The 23,327-nt window shown below is 35.7% G+C and overlaps 1 protein-coding gene and 1 non-coding gene across 2 annotated transcripts; one reads left to right on the plus strand and one right to left on the minus strand.

Moving 5' to 3' along the window:
* Positions 1-234: 234 nt before the first annotated feature.
* LOC116126860 lies at positions 235-6,287 on the minus strand. Its single transcript, XM_031412537.1, has 10 exons — positions 5,850-6,287; positions 4,226-4,323; positions 4,089-4,134; positions 3,705-3,787; positions 3,527-3,591; positions 2,549-2,610; positions 1,715-1,774; positions 1,456-1,488; positions 599-664; positions 235-505 (listed from the first exon to the last, which is right to left on the minus strand). Exons 1-10 carry the CDS (start codon positions 6,216-6,218, stop codon positions 458-460), a joined length of 930 nt encoding a protein of 309 aa, XP_031268397.1. The 5' UTR covers positions 6,219-6,287; the 3' UTR covers positions 235-457.
* Positions 6,288-12,588: 6,301 nt separating this feature from the next.
* Positions 12,589-12,695, plus strand: LOC116126865. The gene has a single exon (XR_004127543.1). It is a non-coding gene; the product is annotated as a small nucleolar RNA R71 (small nucleolar RNA).
* The last annotated feature ends 10,632 nt before the right edge of the window (positions 12,696-23,327 follow it).

A 23,327-nucleotide genomic window follows, 5' to 3' on the forward strand; every position in this document is an offset into this window, starting at 1 on the left:
TTATAATACAATCAATATTCTTAATTTTCATTAAATCTTTTAATAATGTCATCCAATTTTGGTTACCCTTCTATGATTTCTCTATAAACTTTCTTTATCAAAATGTCCTAGATTCAATAAGGATTTCAAGAGTTTTTATGAAAAAATTGTTAATTTTTTTATTAGATATATAATAAAATTTCTTAATTTTATATTTACAGGCAAGGATAAAACATTTCTCTATCTCTAAAAGTCTATTTTATCTTTAAATATTCAACAAATAAATAAATATATTTCAGTAAAGTAAGTATTTTTGTTTACTAACACTAATGCATTTCTCAACAAATTTAAAATGCAAACAAAGCTTCTTATGTACACTGAAAAGGAAACATTTTATTATTATTATTGTTTTTCTCTACGGAAATACTTTTCAATGGGCAGATGGCTCACTGGAACTCAAGTGATGCTTGAAATGTGGTCATCTTTCTTTACCTAACAAGGATTCAAGAAGTGCAGCCTCTTCCTCCTATATAAACAACATAACAACGCAGTTAACCAAGAGTTTAGCTCAGTTCAACGATTAATGAAATTGTGTTATGAGCAAAGATTAGTTAATTACCACCAAGGCATTAAATTCGGTCTCCTCATCTATGGCCCTTATCACTGCTGGATCCTCCAACAGATCCTGTTTCAACAAAATTCAATCAGACCAAAATCAGAATCTTTAGCATTCGATTTATCACTAAATCAACTACACTAATCTTTTGCACTTCAGGTAAAACCTGGGATAACAGGAAGCAGAAAATTCAAAGAATTGGAATATAGCTATGCACACAAGTGTTCACTGTAACACTCCGGCTGGACCAACTCATTGTTAAGATATTGTTGATTTATCTCTTCAGCAGATAAGAGGCAAATCCGAGCCCCGCTGAGGGAAGTGGGTATGGGATGTTACATACACACTCACTATAGCACCCTAAAAGTAAACTATTACAGATGACAAATCTAGAGTGCACAGGGATTCCCCATCTAAATGCATCTTTTGCATCATCATGAACTTCCTTTAGCTTTGACTATAACTGAACCCCACAAAAGACTAGATCTTCTGTAAGGAGTTCCGTTCAGGAGCTTGAGAAGCTTCATTAAATACATTAACCATTTGATTAAAGAAAAACTCAAACTTAACAAGAGAATCAATCATTTATTTTTACGACCAATCACAAGTTTTCGACAAAAAATACTCATATTAAAAATAAAGATCAATAATTACTCCATCAACCACAAACTACACAACAAATAACTGAATATGTTAACCTTTTGATATCATGATAAAGTACATTAAGGCACTGCTAAAATCTATATGCAACTCATCACTAATAAAATGAAACTCTTCATGCAAGGATATACAGAAAAATAGGGAAGCAAAAACAATAGGTAAAAATTCACATATATCATGAAATGAACAAGATTGCTTACATCATCAGCAATTTGCAATAGCCCACTGCCATCCTGCACAAATGAACTCCAACTTTACTTTTAAGTTTCAGTTTCCAATTATCATCAATCACCGAATCTACTTTTTAAATTCAATAATCATTGACATCAAGAACTGTTGGATGGTAGAAAGACTTTTCACCAGAACATTTGTAATGAAATAAAAAGTTGGAAATGCAATTGGTTATTATGAATATTAAAGTAACGCACACAAAGCAACTTAAGCAATTTGATAGGCTACCTTGACAGCAACAAATAGAAGTGGATCGGATGGAGTATAAATCATATAATGAGCACCATCCTGCATAAGGAGAATTCAAGATGAAAGAAGTAAATGGAATAAAGTCTAACTTGAGGTTATAATTATAGATCACATGTAAGAACATATACTTTAACCACAGACATATAATCTTCTTTAGTAGGTTGCCAGAACTTTCTAATACATTGATAATTCAGTCCTACAGAAAATTTTTAAATTATAGATAGAAAAAAAAAAACTTATGACTCTAAATGGAGAGAGCGCATTCAACGTTTAACATTGTACAAAATTTTACTGACAAAGATAGTGAGCACAATAGAATGAAGCATTATCAAGGTTTACGGAGAAAGCGCATTCATCAGAAAATGTGAGAATTTTATTATTAGGGTTTTGCTAACATGTTAAAAGACAAGAAAAATCATAACAGAAATGGATAATACAATAGTGTGGACTGATTTTTTGTTAACATAAGGAGCCCTAGAAGATACGGTAAACAGTGAACAGGAAAAGACAGAAGAAAATAAAAGGTCTTCATCACCCATGATTTTCATAAGATACATCCACTTATAGTAGAATTTGCAACCAGGGATCTATTCTGTCAATCCTGAACACTTGGTTAAAAGTTAACCTCAAAATCCAGAAATCCCTTGATTTGTTTTAATACAAAGTCCTGTTTTTTAAATTTTCCTAAGAAATATGAGATAATTGACCATCTCCATTTAGGTTCTATCAGTGCATGAATTCGTCTTCACAATATTAGTTCTTCAACTCCCACAAAAAATGAAGATATAAGACACAATTGATGGGATCACATACCAAATGAAAACATGTAATTTCAACCCCCTCTGTCGGCAAGCCATCTACATCCTGTCCATCATCTGCAAAATTGTAACACTGAAACATTAACATATATCTCATTCCCAAAAGAACTTAAATTTTGGCAGTTGTTGGATCGATTTTCATAAGATCAAAAACGGTATAATATTAAAGATGCAGCAACCAGAGACCACAATATGTCTTCAACTGATCATTTATACCAGAAACTATAAGAACCGGGCAAGTTAATTGTTGGCAAGACAGACATTTCACCAAAATGAAAATAATACAACAATTCAAAAGCTGAAGCTAGTAAAAAGTGTTGACTGCCTTGTTACGATAAATTGCTCCCCTGGGTCTTAATATTACATATCACAAGCTAGAAGGCAACTAATAGTTCATTAACGCAAAAGAAATTGAATTTTAAGGTACATAGGCAGCATAAAATGTTAAAAGCAGGTATGTCAAACATAAACATTAAATGCATGGATACATACTACAAGTCCAGTCAACTGAAGGGCATACAACAATAAACAAGACCATGAAAGGACAAATGTCATTTTCTTTCAAAAGAGCTAAACTGGCAATTCCTCTAGCTGAAGACGTATGCTTGTTGGAAAAACTATGACAAAGCGAATAAATCATTTTACTGCAAAAATAGATTAAACATCATACCCTATGACCATTATTCATGTCTCATGACACTCAGATCATAAAGTTGATCTGAATCCAAAAAACATGACCGCGTATGCAAGGCTTTATTACAATCTTTCACATAGAAAACGATCATGCAAAGCTGTATAGAAAGTTTTCATTTACTTCGGGGAATGCAGAGGAAGAGGATTGCTAAATGCCAAGATTCTTGTTATATTTTAAATGTAAGAAATTCAAAGAGATTGACAAACTTATATGACCAGAATAAATAGAATCAAAACTGGATAAATGGTTCAAGAAGCATAAGATATTTAAGAAAATTGCCTGTGCGGAAATCAAATATGTCATCATCTGAGTAGCAAAATCCTCCTCTTGCTGTATAACAGAATCTGATAGATTGACAAAAACATATAACTAAATGATCTAAAGACATTTAGGAGAAACAAGACTAGATGAATTTATAAACAATTAAAATAAGTTCGAAATTCAAAATCCACCATACCCGCTATGTACTAGATGCATGTGTATCTTGGCAAGAGCATAGGCAGCTGTAGGAAGAATATTTTCAACTTCTTCATCACTGACCTAAAATGCAAAAGCAAAGATATTATAGATTGTGGACTGTGAAGCTCACAGAAAATGTATATTTTGTTATCATAATAACAGAAATCCAATGGATAAAAGCAAAAGTGGGAAAATAGAGCAGGAACGAAAGAAATAGCAGTTATAAAAAAAAAAAAATTGAATTCTCCCTTTAACTGTTCACTATATAGCCATTCCTTCATATGTTTACCATCCAACCTCCACCAAATCATGCTAAGTTCCTAGATTAATTTGGTATATTGAAGGTCAAACAAAAAAAATGTATAAAGGAGAGGAAACATACAGCTGACCACCCTTCAATATTTGTGCTCTTTAATATCTGAACAGGCCTACAGTAGTATTTTATTAATTAGATTTGCATGATATAAGTTAAATGACTTTAAGTATTGTTTTGAACTTATAACAAAGAAGACTACTTACGTGTCAACCGGACAGAGCAACATGCATTCATCTCCTTGCGAGCTTGTAAACACTCTTCTTATGACACAATCCAAAGGATTATTATTGCTAGAATCGACCTGCTCATGACCCCACCAGAATTATCATTCATGAATATAAACAGCAAAAAAATATCATTAGTGCAATCACTATAGTTATAACCAGCACAGGTTTAACCCTTTCCTCATTGTAGAAAAAACAAAGATTAAAAAGAAAAATGAAATAAAAAGAAAATTAGTCAGAAACTTTATTCTTAATACAGTTGTGGGCACAGAAATATTTTTTTTGCGACTAACTGTAATTAAATAAACTGAACTCAAATTCCACCATCCCAGATGGATGATAAGTATGGGCCAGCAAATGCAGTCCTTAAAAAAAAAAAGGGCCTTGTTTATTATAAGTTTTCCTAATTATGAATTATGGAACTTCTGAAATAAAAAATTTAAAATTATGAACCAGTAACATTAATAATCAACTTAAATCAGTAAAAGCAAAGCCTTCCCAACTTCATAAAACCCACATCAAAAATAAGTATATCTCAAATGTACAACTTCAGACCTTAAATCATGTATCTACGCCATTCTAATTAATAAAAGTGGCAGCAGAGAATTAACATAGCATCCTTAAAAAGAACCTTTAATATACTGAAAATGGTTAACATGACCGCCACAATTGGATTGCTAGTACTCATGGTTGACAAGAAGCAAGTCTCTGACCTCTAAAGAAAATCTGAGCTCTATTACAATAATCATTTGATGCTTTTGGAAAGTGAAACATAAACGCCAAGAAATGCCAAAATTCAGTTGTGAGCACTCATGGTTGGAAAAGAAGCACTTATGTTGTATTAAAATAATTAAGTTTGATATCTACAGAATATTAAGTGCAGGAACTGATAAAGCCCAGCAATTAATAGGTCATTAAATTTCCAAACTGTTAATCTTAAATACTTAGACAATATTTTGCCAAAAAAAAGTTAAGTCAACAATTATTCAACGCAAACCTCTTAAAGCAACTAACACTTAAAAAAATTAGTGTATCAATATATATATAAATATATATCTATATGTAGGTCCTTAAATTTCCAAACTGTTAATCTTAAATACTTGACAATATTTTGCCCAAAAAAAGTTAAGTTAACAATTATTCAACGCAAACCACTTAAAGCAACCAACACTATATATATATATTCATGAAAGCGGTAGCCCCCACAAGGCCAAAACTTCCTGAATTTCAAAACAGCATCAGTTGCCTAAATGAACTTCTTTCTCCATTCTGCTCTAGCCAGGCATATCTTTTGTAATTGGCAAAGAAACAGCAGGCATCGCAATGACTTAAAAATTTAAACACAATCCCCCAAATGATTAGCAATATATGATCACACAACTTTGATTCTTGCTAATACCCCTAGAATCCTGAATGCTAAAAAGAACAAGCTTGCAATGTCATTTGTTAATTTTATGAGAATAATTGAACTTCCCTTTAACCGAAAGTCAACATCTAAACAAAATCACCTAGACTTACGAATCTTTTGAACTTAAAACTAAGCAAAAATATAAATATATAAGCATAATTTCCTAAATTAATCATCACCAAAATAAGAACTCACAATAGTAGCAATTCTCTTGCTAGAAGCCACGAGAACCCTTCCAGTTTCATCCACAATAAACCCAGCAGGCGGTTTCGGCAGAGGCCCCAAAGATTCATTTTCATAATCGTTATCATCCAGAACTTCAACATCACTCGAGCTCAATTTATCTACAGAATTTTCATTTCCGTCCTTCTTCCTCTTCTTATTGGGCGAACGTTTCTTGACAGGCCCCGTTTGAGACTTGGCGGCGAGGCAAAGCGTGGTAAGGTTTTGGTTGGGGACAGAGAGAGAAATGGAGACTGGAAATGAAAGAAAAGGATGTTTATGGAAATGGGTAGAACACAAATTTGTTGAAGAAGTTGATGTTAAGGAGATAGAGAATGCCATGATAAGTTTGGTAATTCCAGTGGAAATTTGGGTTTAAGCTTACATATATTTTTTAGGTCTCCACAGTAAGAGGAAATTTAACTCCCGAACATCCCAAATTTGCATTTAAAAAAATAACCCTCAACAAATTTTGCAATTTTTTTAAAGTTAAAAAAACTAACGTGGCACGCTAAGGATTCAATAAACATGTAAAACGGATTAAACTAAAAGGATTTAAACATATATAGATAATATTATAATTAACAAAAGTGTGTTTAAATTGTAAAAATTGCAAAGGAGCCCCCTTCTCCAATCAAAATCGATTAACCAAACTCAATCGCTTAATCAACCCTAAGAGAACCCCGACGAAACAGCCACCCTTCACCGCGTTTTCCTTGCCGTTTTCCACCACCCACTATCGCAATCGTTTGTTGTTTGTATTGAAGACATTCCTTCTTACTTAAAAAGAAACAATGGCTGACCTAAACAAAGATTTTGACAAAGAGCCAGCCCTTCTTCAAATCATGGATGCGAGTGGTTCGAAAATTGGAGAATCAGAGGTTGCGGTGGAGCAAATTCTGATGACTGGAGTTGGCCCAGTAGGAGACGATATAGTGCCGGTAAAAGACAGCCCGCCAGGTGAACAAGGGAAGGCAGGAGCCAAAATTGAAAATGAAGAGGAGGATGCTGGCATAACATCAAGTGAGAAGGAGGAAGAAGATGAAGTAAAGGTAATAACTATATATTTTATGAAATTATTGGTTGTTTTAGGGGATATTTGGTTGGTGTGTTGTTAGGTTCATTGTTGCATTTTGTCGAACAATTGAAGGGAATTGAAGAAGTGGGTGTGTTGGGCTTCCAGAGGGTTGGGGAAGCCAATGAAAGCCCTAGGGAGGTTGTTTGTCACAGTTTGGATGGCTTTTGTTGGCAAAGAGAGTGGAATAGGGGGGGCTACACTGCATATTGCAGGGCTGTCCATGCGCAGCTAGCCCTGTAATATGCAGGAAAGCCTTGAGCCCCCCCTATGCAGCTCTGGGGAGGTTGTTTGTCGTAGTTTGGATGGCTTTTGTTGGCAAAGAGAGTGGAATAGGGGGGGCTGCCTTGCATATTGCAGGGCTGTCCACGCGCAGCTAGCCCTATAATATTATAGGAAAGCCCCGAGCCCCCCCTATGCAGCTCTCTTCTATGAAGTCCAGAGTACTTAACCTGCCACAGCAGCCTCCCTTGTTTTCAAAGACCTCTAGAAGCCAAAAACAGCCACTCCCGTAATGCACTCCAACATGTTGCTTGTTTTGGTTTTTTGTTGTGCTAATATGTAGTGTATATCGATTGTGCAGTGTTATAAGAGCATAAATTATAAGGATTATGGGCTTAAGGTTGTAAATGATGTTGTGCCATACTTCCTGGCAAGGGTTACTGTTAGGTCTAGTTAGTAAGTGTTTAAGAAAATTAAGGACATTTTAGGTGGGCGTCAGAAAGGGATGAAGCGATTCAGAAACTCATGTTTTGTTCATTTTGTAGGGTTAGGAGATAATTGGAGTAAGGCCTTCTGGGGGCAGGGTGCACATTATCTTTTGGTGCACGCTGTTAAATGCAAAAAGAAGAATGAAATGTGGTTTTTGGTTCATGGAAAGTTGATTCGGTTTGGGATGATGGAATTATACTTAATGAAGGGCCTAAATTGAGGGCCATTTCTAGACGTAGAAGTTGAAGAAAGGGTGAAGAATAGCAAGGCTGCCGAAACATTTGTTAGAAAGGTGTTCGTAGGACAACAGCCAATTACGGGTCATGATTTAGAGGAAAGGTTAGAAGCGGAAGGAAATCAGTATAGCTCTTCAGAGAAGTTCCGAATGTGCTTGGTATGGTTCGTGCATTCAGTCTTGATGGCTTCCAACTCAACGAAAGCTGTAAACCAAGATTGGGTGCAATATGCAAGTAATGAGAACTTCTTTTATTCTTATCTGTGGGGAAGGTTATCATTTAAGTTAACCATCGATTCCCTACAAGAAAAGACATGGCGATTAAATACCGCTAATATGCCGAGAAGCGGAAACCCAACACATACAATTTGCTTGGCTTCACTTGGGAAATGCAGGTAAATATTAATAGGTTTTAGTTAATTTTTTTTGTATTATATGTGTTTTAATTCTGATATGGACTATTTTTTTACAATGTAGGCTTGGATATATGAGGTCGTCCCTATCCCGACTACTGTGAGGGGGCGGATGGAGAGTTCGAATGAGGCACCACAGTTTCCTAGGATGTTGCAGTGGCACACCGAGAAGAGCGTCCATTGGGACTATAAGAAAATTGAAATGGAAATTGAACTGGTTCGGGTAAGATTAAAGGATTTGTGTTTTGAATATATAATATATTAAATGGTTTTTGTAAATTTGATTGATATTTTTTTCTTTTTGCAGGGAGTGGTCCATCCGTTCATCACTCCTACTAGGGCTAAATCGATGATGGATTATGTTACATCGTTCAAACTGTTGGACGATGTTTTTGATGAGAAGATAGATTGCCTAATGCGGCACTTACAAGGAGTCAAGCATTTGATTGCAGTGGAAGGGTCGTTTGTTGAGCATGTGATTGAGGCCGAAGGCCAAGTAGGCGGGATGGATGAGGAGGAAGACATGGAGGCTCCTGTTCGTATGCCTCCTTCTAATTGGCAAACCGGTACACCAAGTATTGGTTTGCCACTGAGTACCAGTTTGCCTACGCATCCTAAATCTAAGTTGGTTGACCTCATAAACGGTCTACGCAATAAGTTTGACATGTTGAGTAGCACTATTTATGAGAATGTAGATAAATTGGAAGAGAGGGTGCAAAGGGTGGAGGAGAAGTTTGATGTGCTGTTGGAAATGGAGGAAGTTCAACCTAAGAAAAGAAAGACCTGAAAAAGCAAGCATGTGACATCTCTTTTCATGCAATTAAGGTATGAAAAGAAGAGAAGAGTTGCGAAAGAAAATGAGGAAGCTAGAGGAAGTGGGTAAGCTAAACCGACTGATACAAAGGAATAAGGGGGAAATGGGGAAGTGAAGCAAGCTGATACAGAGGAATAAGGAGGAAGTGGGGAAGTGAAGCAAGCTGATATGGAGGAAGAAGGAGGAAGTGGGGTAGTAAAGCAATTAAAGCTTGATTTGTTTAGGGAAGAAGATGAGAAGTCATTGCCATACACTGAGTTGCGTCTTGAGATAACTTCTCCTATAGCCATGAGTGATGAATCCTCTATCGATCCACCATAGTCTTGATACACTCCTTGATATAGCTAGTCACTACCGTATTGATAACTCTAAATAAAACTACATTAGGCTAGTGTCAAACTACACCAATCGGTACACAAAGTGCTCCGATGATCTCAAGTCTAAGGATCACATGCACCACCATTCGTTAGAGGATTTATTCCATAGACACTGGGGTTACCATCTATATGGAATCCTCTGGTGGGTCAGTCCAGTGAACTTGCCTACAGCAAGCACCCATCTGTTGCACCAAGTTGTCGACAAACAACCTTAACAAGTGAGATCAATCACTACCTTTTGACAAGATCATTCAACACTATGAGAGTCTTACCGTATTATCTGTGTCCTTTATCAAAATAATACTGGAGCTACGGACATTTCTAGAGTGGCCACCATATGTGATCATAGGGTTCTCACTATCAAAATTTGAAACACTTGATATCCTCGTCACGGTTCTACCATCCTAAGGACATATATGAATACATACAATTATGATTTACATGATATAGTAAAAAACGCCTTTTGTTGATTAATAAACATTATTACAAATAGTCAATTCTACAATAATTGATTGGCTCTATGGCAGCTACTCCAACAGACTGGACATTGCTAACGATCAAAAGGTCTTCGTAAGCTTGTAATGTTAGGCTTTGGTAACAGGCTCCAAAGAAAAGATAGGAAAAACAAAGTAAGAGAACTCAATTTTCCTCATACAACCACAAAGAGCTACTTCAAGTCATGATCCTCCTTTATTGCTCAACCTTCAAACAATGGCACGCACACCTTTAACAACCCCCAAAACTTTTTCATTTCTTATTTTTTATTCTAAATTGAAATTCTCTTTTTTCTTTTCTTTTTTCTATTTTTTTTTTAAAGAAATTTTTATATGCATACATTGCAAAATCACTTGGGGTCACTTGCCTTTTGCTGTCTCTTCACAACCCCCAAACTTGTGATTGATCAATCACTTATTCATACACTTTTGTTGCTTTTTATGATATGCATGTGGAACGGAGTTCTATAAAAGGTATGATAAAGTGTTTAGGCTAAAGGGGTTGGACATTGTTGGTTATACAAGAAAAATAAGGCAATCATATTAAAAGGCTCAAAGGGTGACTAAAGACTATTCAAAACAGGGTTGGCTAGAAAGACTCAAATGTTCCAAAAAAAAAAAAAAAAAAAAAATGCCTAAATCATTTCCTCAACAATGTCTAATCTAGGATTTCGTCTTAAGCAATTCTCAACTAGGTTCTAGAATTCATCAACATCATCAAGACTTCACAACATTCACATAAAAGGCCTCTAAGCATGTTAAAACAATGAAAATCATGGTTGAACTACTCAAGAAACTTTTAGCTAAAACAAAGTCAACCCTACTTCAACTTAAAGAAATACCTCATGCTTTCCCAAAAATAAAATTCCCAACAATCAAATGCTTATCATGGACTTATATGAATCATCTAGGCATTATTTTCAACAACGCACAAAAACTAAAAACAAACACAACCAAAAAGCATTAAACACACAAACATGAGTAAAATAACCACACCAAAACACACAACAAACCACACACTTGAACAACAATACTTCAAACCAAATCACTCACACAAGAAAAGGAAAAATAAACACACCAAATTAAACAAAAAGAAAAATTTCAAATTTTTCCCTACCCCCAAACTTAAAATGACATTATCCTCAATGTCACACAATAAAGAACAAGGAATAGAGAAAAGAGAAGGATTAAGAAATACTCCCCTAATTAATCTGCGAAGTGTGTCCTTTATGTCAATGCTCGACATCTATTCATTGTCTTCATCATCATACGAATCTGTCAAGGCAAGAAAACTCATGGTGAACCAATTTGTTAAAACACATTACAAATTAATAAGTATCAAACCTCATCAAACTAAAACCAAAGTTCTAAAATTGAAAATAAACTTCAAAAAAAACAAAATAAACTAAAAACACTAGGGTTGCCTCCCAAGAAGTGCTTTATTTAAAGTCGAAAGCTTGACTTTCCCATGGTCCTTCGTCACTCCGAATCCTTGTGGGGTGCTTCACTTCTCATTGCCACCTCTTGGTCTTTCCTTTAGAATTCCGAACATTCTCATAAGCATCTTTTCAGAACTTCAAATTCATATATGTGTACTTGAGATGAGATGGTGATTGGTTAAGTCCAATGTTTGGAGTCTCTTCCAACACCAGTTTTGGCTTGTGCCCACTTACACCAAATTCCTTAAATTGCTCCTTGTGAGGCGAGTTGCTTGGTTGAATTTCCCCTAAGTATCTTGCACACCCTTTCGCTTTGAGATTTTCCTCTTCATTACTCTTGTCTTCATGTTCTTCCAACTTTTCTTCATTGTGAGGTTGCTCCAACACTATACCTCTCCTCAATGTAAATAACATTTAATTGTTCTTTAGGATTTGTGACCGTTGTGCTCGACAAAGAACCTTGAGATCTCTCTGTCAATTGTTCAGCCAATTGCCCCACTTGAACCTCCAAATTTCGAATGGACACTTCTGGATTTCTGAAGTTTAAAGGTGTCTCATTCATAAAACTTGTGGTTTCTTGCATGAACTTCCCGAACATATCCTCCAATTTTGACACTCTCTACTGTACCAGTTGAAGATTCACCACTAGTTGATGGTTTGGCACTGTCCTTTGATTTAATTGATTGCTCCAGGACAAAATTGGGTGATTCCCCCAACCAGGATTGTAGGTGTTGGAGAAGGGGTCATTTTGCAGCCTTTGTGAACTAATAATGTAATTCACTTGCTTGGTTGTTGAGAAGACTAACTTGTTTCCTTCTTGGCATTCCATAGTTCCATGGTTTCCTATAAAAAATTCACAAGTTAGAATAGGTGAGTGAATAGAATTTATATTCATACCTCCCAATTGGCTTTGAAGTGAGGCAATTTGTGCAAATAATGTGGCAAATGCATTGACTTCATCTAGACCCATTGTTCTCTTCGGCATTGCTCTCTCATTAGGTATTTTATAGTTATTATTGGCCATCACCTTAAGCAATTCATAAGCATCTTCTAGGGTTTTATTATTTAAGGCTTCGCCTATTGCCACATCTACCATAGTTTGAATAGTTGGTGGCAACCCATTGTAAAATGTTTGGAATTGTATCCAAAACGGTAGACCATGATGTGGACATTTCCTTAACAACTCCGTGTACCTCTCCCAAGCTTCATATAATGATTCATCGTTGCCTTACATGAAAGAAGTAATGTCATTTCTCATTTTTGTCACCTTCTCTGGTGGGAAGTATTTTGAAAGAAACTTCTGAGCTAATCCATCCCATGTGGTGATGATTCCAGCATGGTGTGACATGAGCCAACCTTACATCTTATCTCTCAATGAAAAAGGGAGCAATCTCAGCTTAATTGCATCATCAGTCATTCCATTTGCCTTGAATGTGTCACATATCTCCAGAAAGCTAGCAATATGAAAATTGGATCCTCATATGAATTTCCACCGAATTGGACTGACTATTGGATAATCTGAATTATTGTCAGCTTAATCGCAAAGTTCACTGCAACAGGTGGCCTTGTAATACCATAATTGCATTCTTGCACCATTGGTATGTCATAACCCATCAACTTTTTATGTACTTTTGCCATGATTCTCCACACAAGAAAATATTCAAACTTAAGTATTCACAAAATTTACACTTAACTACAAAATAAAAATAAAAACTACAAACAAAAGAACTCAAGTTTAAGACTATAAAATATTTACAATTAACTATAAAAATGAAATAAAGCTTCAATTTAGCACCAAAATAGATACTATCAATATTAATAATCAACTATCCCTAGCAACGATGCCAAAAACTTGATGTGTGTTAATTCATATGCATATTTAGGAAGTACATTAGTCGCAAAAAGTAATAAAGTGATGAAGTAGAGTATCGTTCCCACGAGGATAGTATTACTAAGTACTGATTTCTCTAGTATTAAGTCCTAATTGAAGTAACAATAAATTGGATTGATGGAATATTTAACAACCAAATACAAATTAACAACTAATAAATGATAAAAATGATACTAAAACAAAACCCAACAACTTAACTAATTAAACAGTGCTAAAAAAATGCTAGGGTGTTGATGTCACCTAGATACGCTAACCCAAATCATAGAACCCATTACCCAAGTTCAAATTCCTTGATTGAAAATCGAATTCCCTAAGTTGTTTGGTACTCCTTCTCAAGATATACCACCCCACCTATTCCTATTAACCTTCTGAACCCAAAATTTGAAGTTTAACAGTTTAAGGTCTCTTAAGCTTTGTGAAATTCTGTCTAGATTTCATAGATTACGTTTATCCATCTTCATTTTTCGCTTAATCTATGGTATTTATCCCAAGAGGCGTATGTCACAAATCACTTCTTAGTCTCATTGTGAACAACACACATTTGAATGGTGATCAAGCATTCAAAAGTCATTAAGCAAAGAGATAAACACTTAATCATGAAATTAAAACTCAAGATAAATCAATTCATATAAATTTGAATCATTGTATCAAGGTTACATCAAACCCTAGCTAAACAACTCAGCTCATACTCAAAATAATAATAATAATAATAATAAAAGCAAGTTGAATCAAGATTCATCATTGAAAAACAAGCAAAAGAGGGAGAAATCTGCTCTAATTTGAAGCTCAAATCTTCAATAATCTTCTCCTTCCAAGAGCTGCCTCCCAAATGATGAACCAAGTTCATTTTCCCTTTCTCTTCATGCCTATTTATACCCCTCTCATGTAAGGATGAAGTTTTAGAAATTAAAAATGCATCACTTTATTTTTTTCGTATCTGACGCAGTTTCACCATGGTGACACTTTTTCTTTGCCGTAACGAGGATCTTTCAGGCCACATTTGAGCATGGTAACATCTTAATCTGAAAACGTAGTAAACATATGAATTATATCCCTTTAAATTATATTTATATTAGTTCAATAATCAGCCCAATCTGAGGTCTATAGATCAAGTTATGGCCAAAATACTGAAGTACTTCCAAAGACATTTTTCTTCAATGCCCAACGTACTGTTCACGACTTCAACCCAAGTTTTCACCCTCTTCCAATCATAATTATGAGAAACCCAAAACATGAAAGTTGTAGATCTGCTTCTATATTTCCGTAGCTTCTAAATTCAGGTCATTCTAACTTACAAATCTCAAGGTACACAATTTATGCTCAACACTGTCATTTATACTCAAAATCATTGTTTGGGCCTGCAAAGAAAAATAATAGAATTAAGTAGCAATTATGGCCCAAATTGTATGAGAAGTATCCTAAATCCTATTGAAATTCAATGCAAAATCATAGGGAAAAATAGGATTATCAGGTTGAAATGGCCAAAAGTATGATGAAAGCAAAAAATCTTTCGGATAACTTCTACGAAAAAGTCGTTGCAACCGCAGTGTACATCCTCAATATTTCTCCTACAAAGGTTGTCTTGAACCAAACACCAAATGAAGCTTGGAAAGGTAGAAAGCCACGGGTAAGTCACTTAAAAGTTTTTGGTTGTATAGCTTATGCTTTGATAAAATCAGAGTCTCAAAACCTTGATAAAAAATCCGAAAAGTGCATTTTTGCAGGCTATAGTCCTAAATCAAAAGCATAGACTATATAACCCTGTTAGTGGCAAGATGATTATTAGTAGGGATGCGGTGTTTAATGAAGATGCAAGTTAGGTATGGAGTGAAGATAAAAGGCAGTAGATTCAAGTTTTAGAAAATTCTGATGATCCACCAATGGGTTCAACACAAACAAATTTTGATTCAACAAATTTATATTGAGACAATTTATGAAAATATGATTTTATTCATGAAAAATCACATTCTAATGTGTTCTTACGAATGTTGCATGTTTGGAATGATTTTTGAGATTGTGTGAGTCGATATTAGGTTGTGGTTAATTAATTAGGGCTGAATCTATCTCATTTATTTTATTTAAGGGGTAAATGATATTTTTAAGGGTTGGTTTTGTCACTTTTTAATCGTGTAGGGACTGACATAACATTTACCATTTTGACTATAAAAAGAAAATCAAATCTCAAAATTGGGAGCTAGTCGCTGCCAAAACGGAACCTCACCTCCTTTGGTCGTCGGCCAGTGACCCTTCACCTTCTCTCGCCAACTAGCCATTCTCCACCATCTTTCACCCAACGTTAGTGACGTTTTGACTCCCAACAATGTTTCCTCCATTTTCGGTGTAGATTGGACTTCTTTAGCGTTAATCCACCTCCCTTGTGCTGATCTATCTCCCACGAGCATTCTCACATTGATTATGGCAAAGAACAACTAGCGACACTTTGTTTTTTGTCAAAATCAGTATGAGAATTCTTGTGGGAGATAGACCAACACAAGGGGAGGTGGATCGGCGCTGAAGAAGTTCAATCAGCTCCAAAAATGGAGGAAACGTTGTTGGGAGCCGAAATGTCACCGGCGTGGGGTGAACGACGGTGGAGAGTGGCTAGTTGGCGTGAGAAGGTGAAGGGTCACCAGCCTGGAAGATGAAGGGTCACCAGCCTGGAAGATGAAAGGTCATCGACCGGCGACCAAAGGAGGTGAGGTTTTATTTTGGTGGCAGTTGGCTCCTTATTTCGCGATTTGATTTTCTTTTTATAGTAAAAATGAAAAATAACATTTCAATCCTTGCATGATTGAAAAGTGACAAAATCAACCCTTGAAAATATGACAATTTACCTTTTGAACAACGTAAATGAGACAGATTCAACCCTAATCAATAAACCACAACCTAATATCGACTCACACAATCTCAAAAATCATTCAAACATGCAACATTCATAAGAAAACATTAGAATGTGATTTTTCATGAATAAAATCATAATTTCATAAATTGTCTCAATATAAATTCAAATTAAATCATAGCAATGGTATTTTAATCACATTAATGGAGTCATTTTCATCACTCTAACACTACTCTAAGAAAATTCAAATCCTTGAGGGAGATTTATGAAACCTAAACATTTGCTCTATTTGTTTCATATCCTATATGTTTTGAAAAGGCTGTGAAAAAGTCAAAATGGTGCAATGCAATGGAAGAAGAGCTGCTGGCAATTAAAAAAAAATTAGACTTGGGATTTGGTGAGTTTGCTTGAAGGAAAAAATGTCATTGGGCTCAAATGGGTGTACCGAACCAAATAACATGCAGACGGAAGTATACAAAAGCACAAAGCTCGGTTGGTTGTGAAGGGATATTCCCAACAATAAGGAATTGATTTTGAAGAAACTTTCTTCCCTGTTGCACACTTTTGAACGGTGAGAACCTTTTTAGCGTTGGTTGCTCAACTTAATTAGTCTATCTATCAATTTGATGTTAAATCTGCATTTTTTAATGGTGAATTGGAAGAAGAAGTTTATGTCTCACATTTGAATGTTTTATAGTTAGGAGCAATGAAAATAAAGTCTATAGGTTGAAAAAGGCACTCTACGGGTTGAAGCAAGCTCCATGGGCATGGTATGCAAAAATTGACTCCTATTTTAAAGAAAATGGATTTGAAAGGAGTGACAATGAGCCAATTCTTTATTTGAAGAAGGAAGGTAAAAATGATATTTTGGTCGTTTGTCTTTATGTTGATGATATAATATATATGGGATCGTGTGAGTCTATTGTTGCTGAATTTAAATCTTACATGATGAAGAAATTTGAGATGTCAGATTTGGGTCTATATGTAGCATTATTTTTTTGGTCTTGAGGTGAAACAAAATGTAGATGGAAATTTTATTTCACAAAGGAAACATGCAATGGATATTTTAAAGAGATTTAATATAGTGAATTGCAAAGTGGTTGCCACACCAATGAATGTTGATGAAAAGTTGAGTCTTGATTATGGTATTGAAATGGCTAATGCAAAATATTTCAAAAGTCTGGTTGGTGGTTTGAATTATTCGTATCATACAAGGCTAGATATTATTTTCTTTGTTGGTGTAGTGTCCAGATTTATGCACAATCCAACCAAGCTTCATCTTGGGGCTTCTAAAAGAACATTGAGCTATGTTGTAGTGACTATTGAATTTGGAATTTGGTACTCAAAAGTATTAGATTTCAAATTATTTGTTTATAGTAACAGTGATTGGGTAGGTTGTTTTAATGAAAGAAATAGCACTTTAGGTAATTTATTTAGCCTTGGTTCTGGAGCAATTTCATGGAGTTCAAAGAAGTAGGAAGTTGTTACATTATCAACTTTAGAGGCATAATACATAGCAGCAACTTCATTTGCTTGTCAAGTAGTATGGTTAAGAAGACTATTTCTTGATTTTTAGCAAGCACAAGTTGGCGCAACAGAGATCTTTTGTGACAAAGAGAAACTATTGCAAGGACAAAAAATATATCCTTCCATAGTAGAACCGAACATATTGACATCTATTATCACTTTATTCGAAGTTTGGTAACAAATGGAATGATTTCATTGAAGACTTGTTGTGATACAAATGAGCAAGTTGTAGACATTCTGACCAAGTCTTTCCCTCAAGCCAAGCATGATTACTTCATATTGCACATGGGTGTTTGCAAATTTGAATTAAGGAGGAATATTGAAGAGTGATTCAAAGTTTTTATTAAATAAGGGAAAATAAGTATTTTGTTGAAGTTGAAAGAGTCTAAGTGTTTGTTCCTGTTCTTATGTTGAGTGGCTCTTATTTAGGTGATGTGATAAATGAAGTAGGGTGCAAGTAATCCTTTAAAAAGTGGTTTAGATAAGTTAGGAGTTATGGCTACGTGTGTAAGCTATGTCTATAGAAGGCAATGTCTTTTCTCATTAAAAATAGTATTGTGGAGCAGTTAAATTTCTCTTGAACAGGTCTTACATTATTTAACTTTTTACTCTTGTTTGCGTTAATTGCTTTGTCCTTCTCCATCTAATACAAGTGTCCCTCATAGGTCATTACAAATTAAACGCTGATGGAGCCAAGAAAGGCACCCTAAACAACATAGATGCTGGTGGAGTGATTCACAATGAGACTAGTGGTTGGTGCCATGGCATTGCTACTAAGTACTAACAAAGGTTGTGGGGCTTATTCCTTGGCCTTCAGCTTGCCTTCAAGAAGAACTTCCCACCTCTCTATGTGGTTGTTGACTCTTAGTTAGTCAACCATATGGTACTCAAAGGTGTCAACAAAGAACACCCCCACTTTGCCCTTGTGTCTGCATTAGGGGTGTTCAAAAGAACCGATTGGAACCGGAACTGGCGAGTACCCAGGGTTTGTTTTCAGTTCTTACCTAGAACCAGCTGTCAACGGGTAGGTTCCGGTTCCAAATTTTTGGAACCGGAACAGGGAACCAAGACTAATATAAAATAAAATTAAAGAATAGGGGGTTAATAAAAACTTTTGTAGAAAAAATAATGTGAATACATTTATATTTATATTTCATAACATTTAAAGTAAGTTGGTTTGACTTTTGAGAATCTACCTTTACAAAGTAATGGAGTTTGTAATTTGTAATTTATAATTTTAAATTTTATTTTTGTAACAAGTGTTTTGGGGGGGGGGGGGGGGGGGGGGGGGGGGGGGGGGAAGGAGGTATTTGTAAGTTTTAAGGGTTTTGCCATTTTAAAAACTTTGGGGGGGTCATGTAATTTTATAGGGTACCCAGAACCAGAACCAGAACCGGAACCGTTGTTACAGGTTCTGGTTCTGGGTACCTAGGAACCGGAACTGTCGGTTCTGGTTCTGGTTCCAAATTTTAAGTAACCATTGGTTCCGGTTCCTTTAAAAAATGCGGGGTACCCGAAACTGAACACCCCTAGTCTGCATGCTAAGACGTGATTAAGATTCATCAAACCTACCTTTGTGAAGCACATCTACAAGGAATGCAACGCTGTTGCGGGTGGCATGGCTGAGCTGAGCCTTTCAATGCCAACTTGAAGTTAACTATATTAATTTCCCTGCCCCCTGTTAGGAAGTAATGAAATCTGACCGTTGATTGTAGATGACGTGTCAGGGAGTTAGTTTTATTTTTGTTACAGTGCACATGCAAAATACATGTAGTGCGCATGTATATATAAAACATTTTACGCATGTATCATTAATGATCATCATCAATAATACAGATCTGAATTTTCTCTCTCTTTTGCTCTGTTTTTCCTGCATTTTCTGTTAGTGTTCTAAGTTGGTATCAGAGCCTTTGACCAACATCGAAAATGGCCGATCCCTCACCAATTTCTTCTTCCTTTGACAAAGCAAATAAAGATTCAAGTCTCAAACACTCTTTTGATTCAGTCAATTTCTCCAATTCTTCTTCTCTCTCTTCTTCAACACTTCCGGTAATCTCACAAAAATTGACAAGAGATAACCACCATTTCTGGAAATCACAGATCCTATTTGCCGTTGGAGCTCATGGACTCGAAGAACACCTCATTGGACTCGTATCATGTCCAGCACCCTTTGTTCGTGTTCACGTGGATATCTTAAGTTTAGAGGTACACAAAAAACCTAATTCAGAGTACTACTTTGGAAGAGAACTGATAAATTGCTGGTGAGTTGGTGATTATCTTCAATATCAGAGTCTATGTTTCCTGTGATCTCTAAGTGTCAGTTTGCAACCGATATATGGTCAACCTTGGAAAAGGAATTTCTTACCGAATCGAAAGCTAAAACACTGCATGTTAAGAGTCTACTGCAAAACATGAAAAAGGATAGTTTAAGTATGCATGATTATTTTCTAAAGATGAAAAAGTTATGCTGAGAGTTTGATTGCTAGTGGTGTTATTATCACCGATGAAGAGTTGTTGAATTACATATTGGATGGTTTAGATTCTGAATATGATGCGGCAGTTGTTAACATAACCACTAGGCTTTAATCTAAAGTTGATCCGATAACGGTGCAAGAAGCTCAAATTGTTTTACAAAAGCTAGAACTTAGGCTGGAGAAAGCTAATAGTACAATGAATTCCTTGGTTCATACTGAGTTTCATAGCAGTTCAGCTAATATTGCTAGTCTATCTATGAACAATGAACAAACGAACTGGCAATCTGTACCACAGTTCTCTACTGATCTAGCTCCAACCTCACAACCTTCTAAGCTCAACCAATCTGTTAACCAATCATACTCTGCACCTAATCAGAATTCAGTGGTGAATGCACCCTCTCAGAATCAATTCATGCCACCTCAGAATCAATTCTTTACATCATAATTTGCTGAAGGGTATTCTAGTGGCAGAGGAAGAGGTCGTGTAGGAGGAAGAAACAGAATTATCTGTCAAGTGTGTGGTAAAACTAGTCATCTGGCGTTGAACTGTTACCACCGGTTTGATGTTAATTTCTCAGGAAACTCTTCAATGCTAAGGAACAATTTTAATCCTCATGGATTTGCAAAAGCACCTGAACCTTATCATGGAGGATTTTATCCTTCCATACCTCCTCAACACTACTCACAAACTGCCAATATAGGCCAGTTACTACATTTTAGTATGTCTATCAACATCAACAGCCTCAGTTTTCAACAGCTCCTGGAACTTCCTCTAGCAATACTGGTTTCTAGTCTAATGTTGGTTCCTCAAACATGTCTAATAAGGTGTTTATGGCTCAGTCTCAGGCATATGATCAGGCACATAATCAGACTCCTACAGACATTAACTACATAGCCACACCATCCACTATAAGAGATGCTGCATGGTACATGGACTCTGGAGCAACATACCATGTTACTTCTGATTTTTCCCAACTGACAACAAGCTCCAATTACACAGGAGGAGAACAGCTTCAGGTTGGCAATGGTGAGTTGTTAACTATTTCACATACTGGTTCTGCTATATTAGCCTGTTCACATAGGATTTTGTGTCTTAGAAATGTTTTGTTTGTTCCTAATATTACCAAAAATTTACTTAGTGTTTCCAAATTAACTAGAGATAATGATGTCTTGGTTGAATTTTTCAATGATCATTGTGTTGTTAAGGNAAGATACATTCGGCCACTAATATAATAGTCGCGAAAACCGTTTGGATTCTACATTCAGCATCTAAAAGAGTTACAATTAGCCACTAAAGTTTGGTCACAAAAAGATACATTCGTCGACTAATAAAATAGTTGCGAAAGCCTTTGACGAAATTACCCTTACACCTTTGGCGTCTAATTTGTGTGGGATTCGCGACAAATTATTAGACACTAAAACTAACATTTTGCAACTAATTGATTAGTCACTATACAATTTTACCAAATTACCCTTCAACTTTTAGCGTTTAAGTGGGGGGACTATTTTGAACAACATTTGCCAACTATTTTGATAGTCGCCAAAAAAAAACTTTTTGCGTCTAAACCACAATATAGACACGCTATGAATCTGCGACCAGCCTACTGCAACTAAGGGGGCGACAACCGAATTTAGACGCTAAAAATGGCTTAGCGTCTAAATGTGACTTTCTGCGTCTAATTTTGTTAGACGCAGAATGCTAGTTTTCTTGTAGTGGCTAGGTTAGTTGCCAAAGGGTTTCAGTAGACCCCTAGCATAGACTATCTTGAGACATTTAGTCCAGTGGTTAAATCTCCAACTATTAGATTTATTTTGAATTTGGCAGTAAGCTATGGATGGGATATACTACAAGTGGACATCAATAATGCCTTTTTAAATGGAGATCTTCAAGAAAAAGTCTATATGGTACAACTTAAAGGATTTGTCAGTACATAGTATCCTTATCATGTTTGTAGATTGACCAAAGCTCTTTATGGTCTTAAACAGGCCCTTGGGGCCTGGTTTGATAAGCTTAAGAAAGCATTTCTTGGTTGAGACTTTGTTCATTCTCTAGAAGATCCTAGTCTTTTTGTGTATCAAAAAGAAGGCACATTGATGTATGTAGATGATATATTACTCACTAGAAGTGACTCCGGCTTGGTTCAGAAAACTATTTTTGACCTTAACACTCAATTTGCATTGAAGACTTTAGGATCTCTCATGTATTTTCTTGGATTTGAGATGACAAGAAATAAGGCAAGAATTCATATGAATTAGGAGAAATATGCAAAAGATCTACTGGTTAAAACAAATATAATGGATTGTAAGCCTTGTTCTACTCCAATGGTTGTTGGGGCTAAACTTGCTCTTGAGGACAATGAACTTTTTGACAATCTAGCACTTTACAAAAGTATAGTGGGTGCATTGCAATATTTAACATTGTCTAGGCTTGATATTTCTTACTCAATAAACAAGTTTAGTCAGTTCTTAAAAGCCCCTACTCAACTGCACTGGCAGGCATGTAAAAGGCTGTTGTGATATCTCAAATGTACCTCAACTTTTGGCCTTTAATTCTGTCCCAACCATAGACTTAATCTGGATTATTACACTGATGCCGATTGGGCTTGCAATCCACTGGACAGAAGGTCTACTAGTGGCTGATGTGTGTTTCTTGGTTCCAACCTAATTCAATGGAATTCAAGGAAGTAAAAAGTTGTGGCTCTCTCTTCCACTGAGGTAGAGTATAGAGCCCTTGCACAAGGCTCAATTAAAATAGCTTGGTTCTGTAGTCTCTTTTCTGAAATTGGTCTCAAATTGACTGAAAAACCTGTCATCTGGTGTGACAACTAGAGTGTAGGTTCTCTTGCTTCCAATTTTGTCTTTTATGGCAGGACTAAGATATTGAGCTAGATGCTCACTATATATGGGAACAAGTTATAGCAAATAAGGTTAAGGTTCAATATGTTCCAACTGAGTATCAAAAGGCTGATATATTCACTAAATCACTTTCAACTTCTAGGTTTGAAACACTTCGAGAGAAACTTACTATAAAGGCACCTGCTAATGTATAATTAGTGCAGTGGCATACTTTTCACTTGAACTCTAATCATACGCTAAATCATAATTGGGCCAATTTGGTACATTTTTTTTTATTTTTTTTTAATATTTTGAATAGCATAGGAT

The sequence above is a fragment of the Pistacia vera genome, unplaced genomic scaffold (genome assembly GCF_008641045.1).
Source record: "Pistacia vera cultivar Batoury unplaced genomic scaffold, PisVer_v2 Contig184, whole genome shotgun sequence".
Lineage (NCBI taxonomy): Eukaryota > Viridiplantae > Streptophyta > Magnoliopsida > Sapindales > Anacardiaceae > Pistacia > Pistacia vera.

What these genes read in the sequence shown, in the direction of transcription:
- LOC116126860 (XM_031412537.1), bottom strand. Translation starts at nt 6,218, where the DNA reads ATGGCATTCTCTATCTCCTTAACATCAACTTCTTCAACAAATTTGTGT. An exon ending in TTGCTCTGTCCGGTTGACAC is followed by an intron (nt 4,135 to 4,225) that starts GTAAGTAGTCTT and finishes ATACTACTGTAG; the next exon opens with GCCTGTTCAGATATTAAAGA. An exon ending in AAATTACATGTTTTCATTTG is followed by an intron (nt 1,775 to 2,548) that starts GTATGTGATCCC and finishes CTCCTTATGCAG; the next exon opens with GATGGTGCTCATTATATGAT.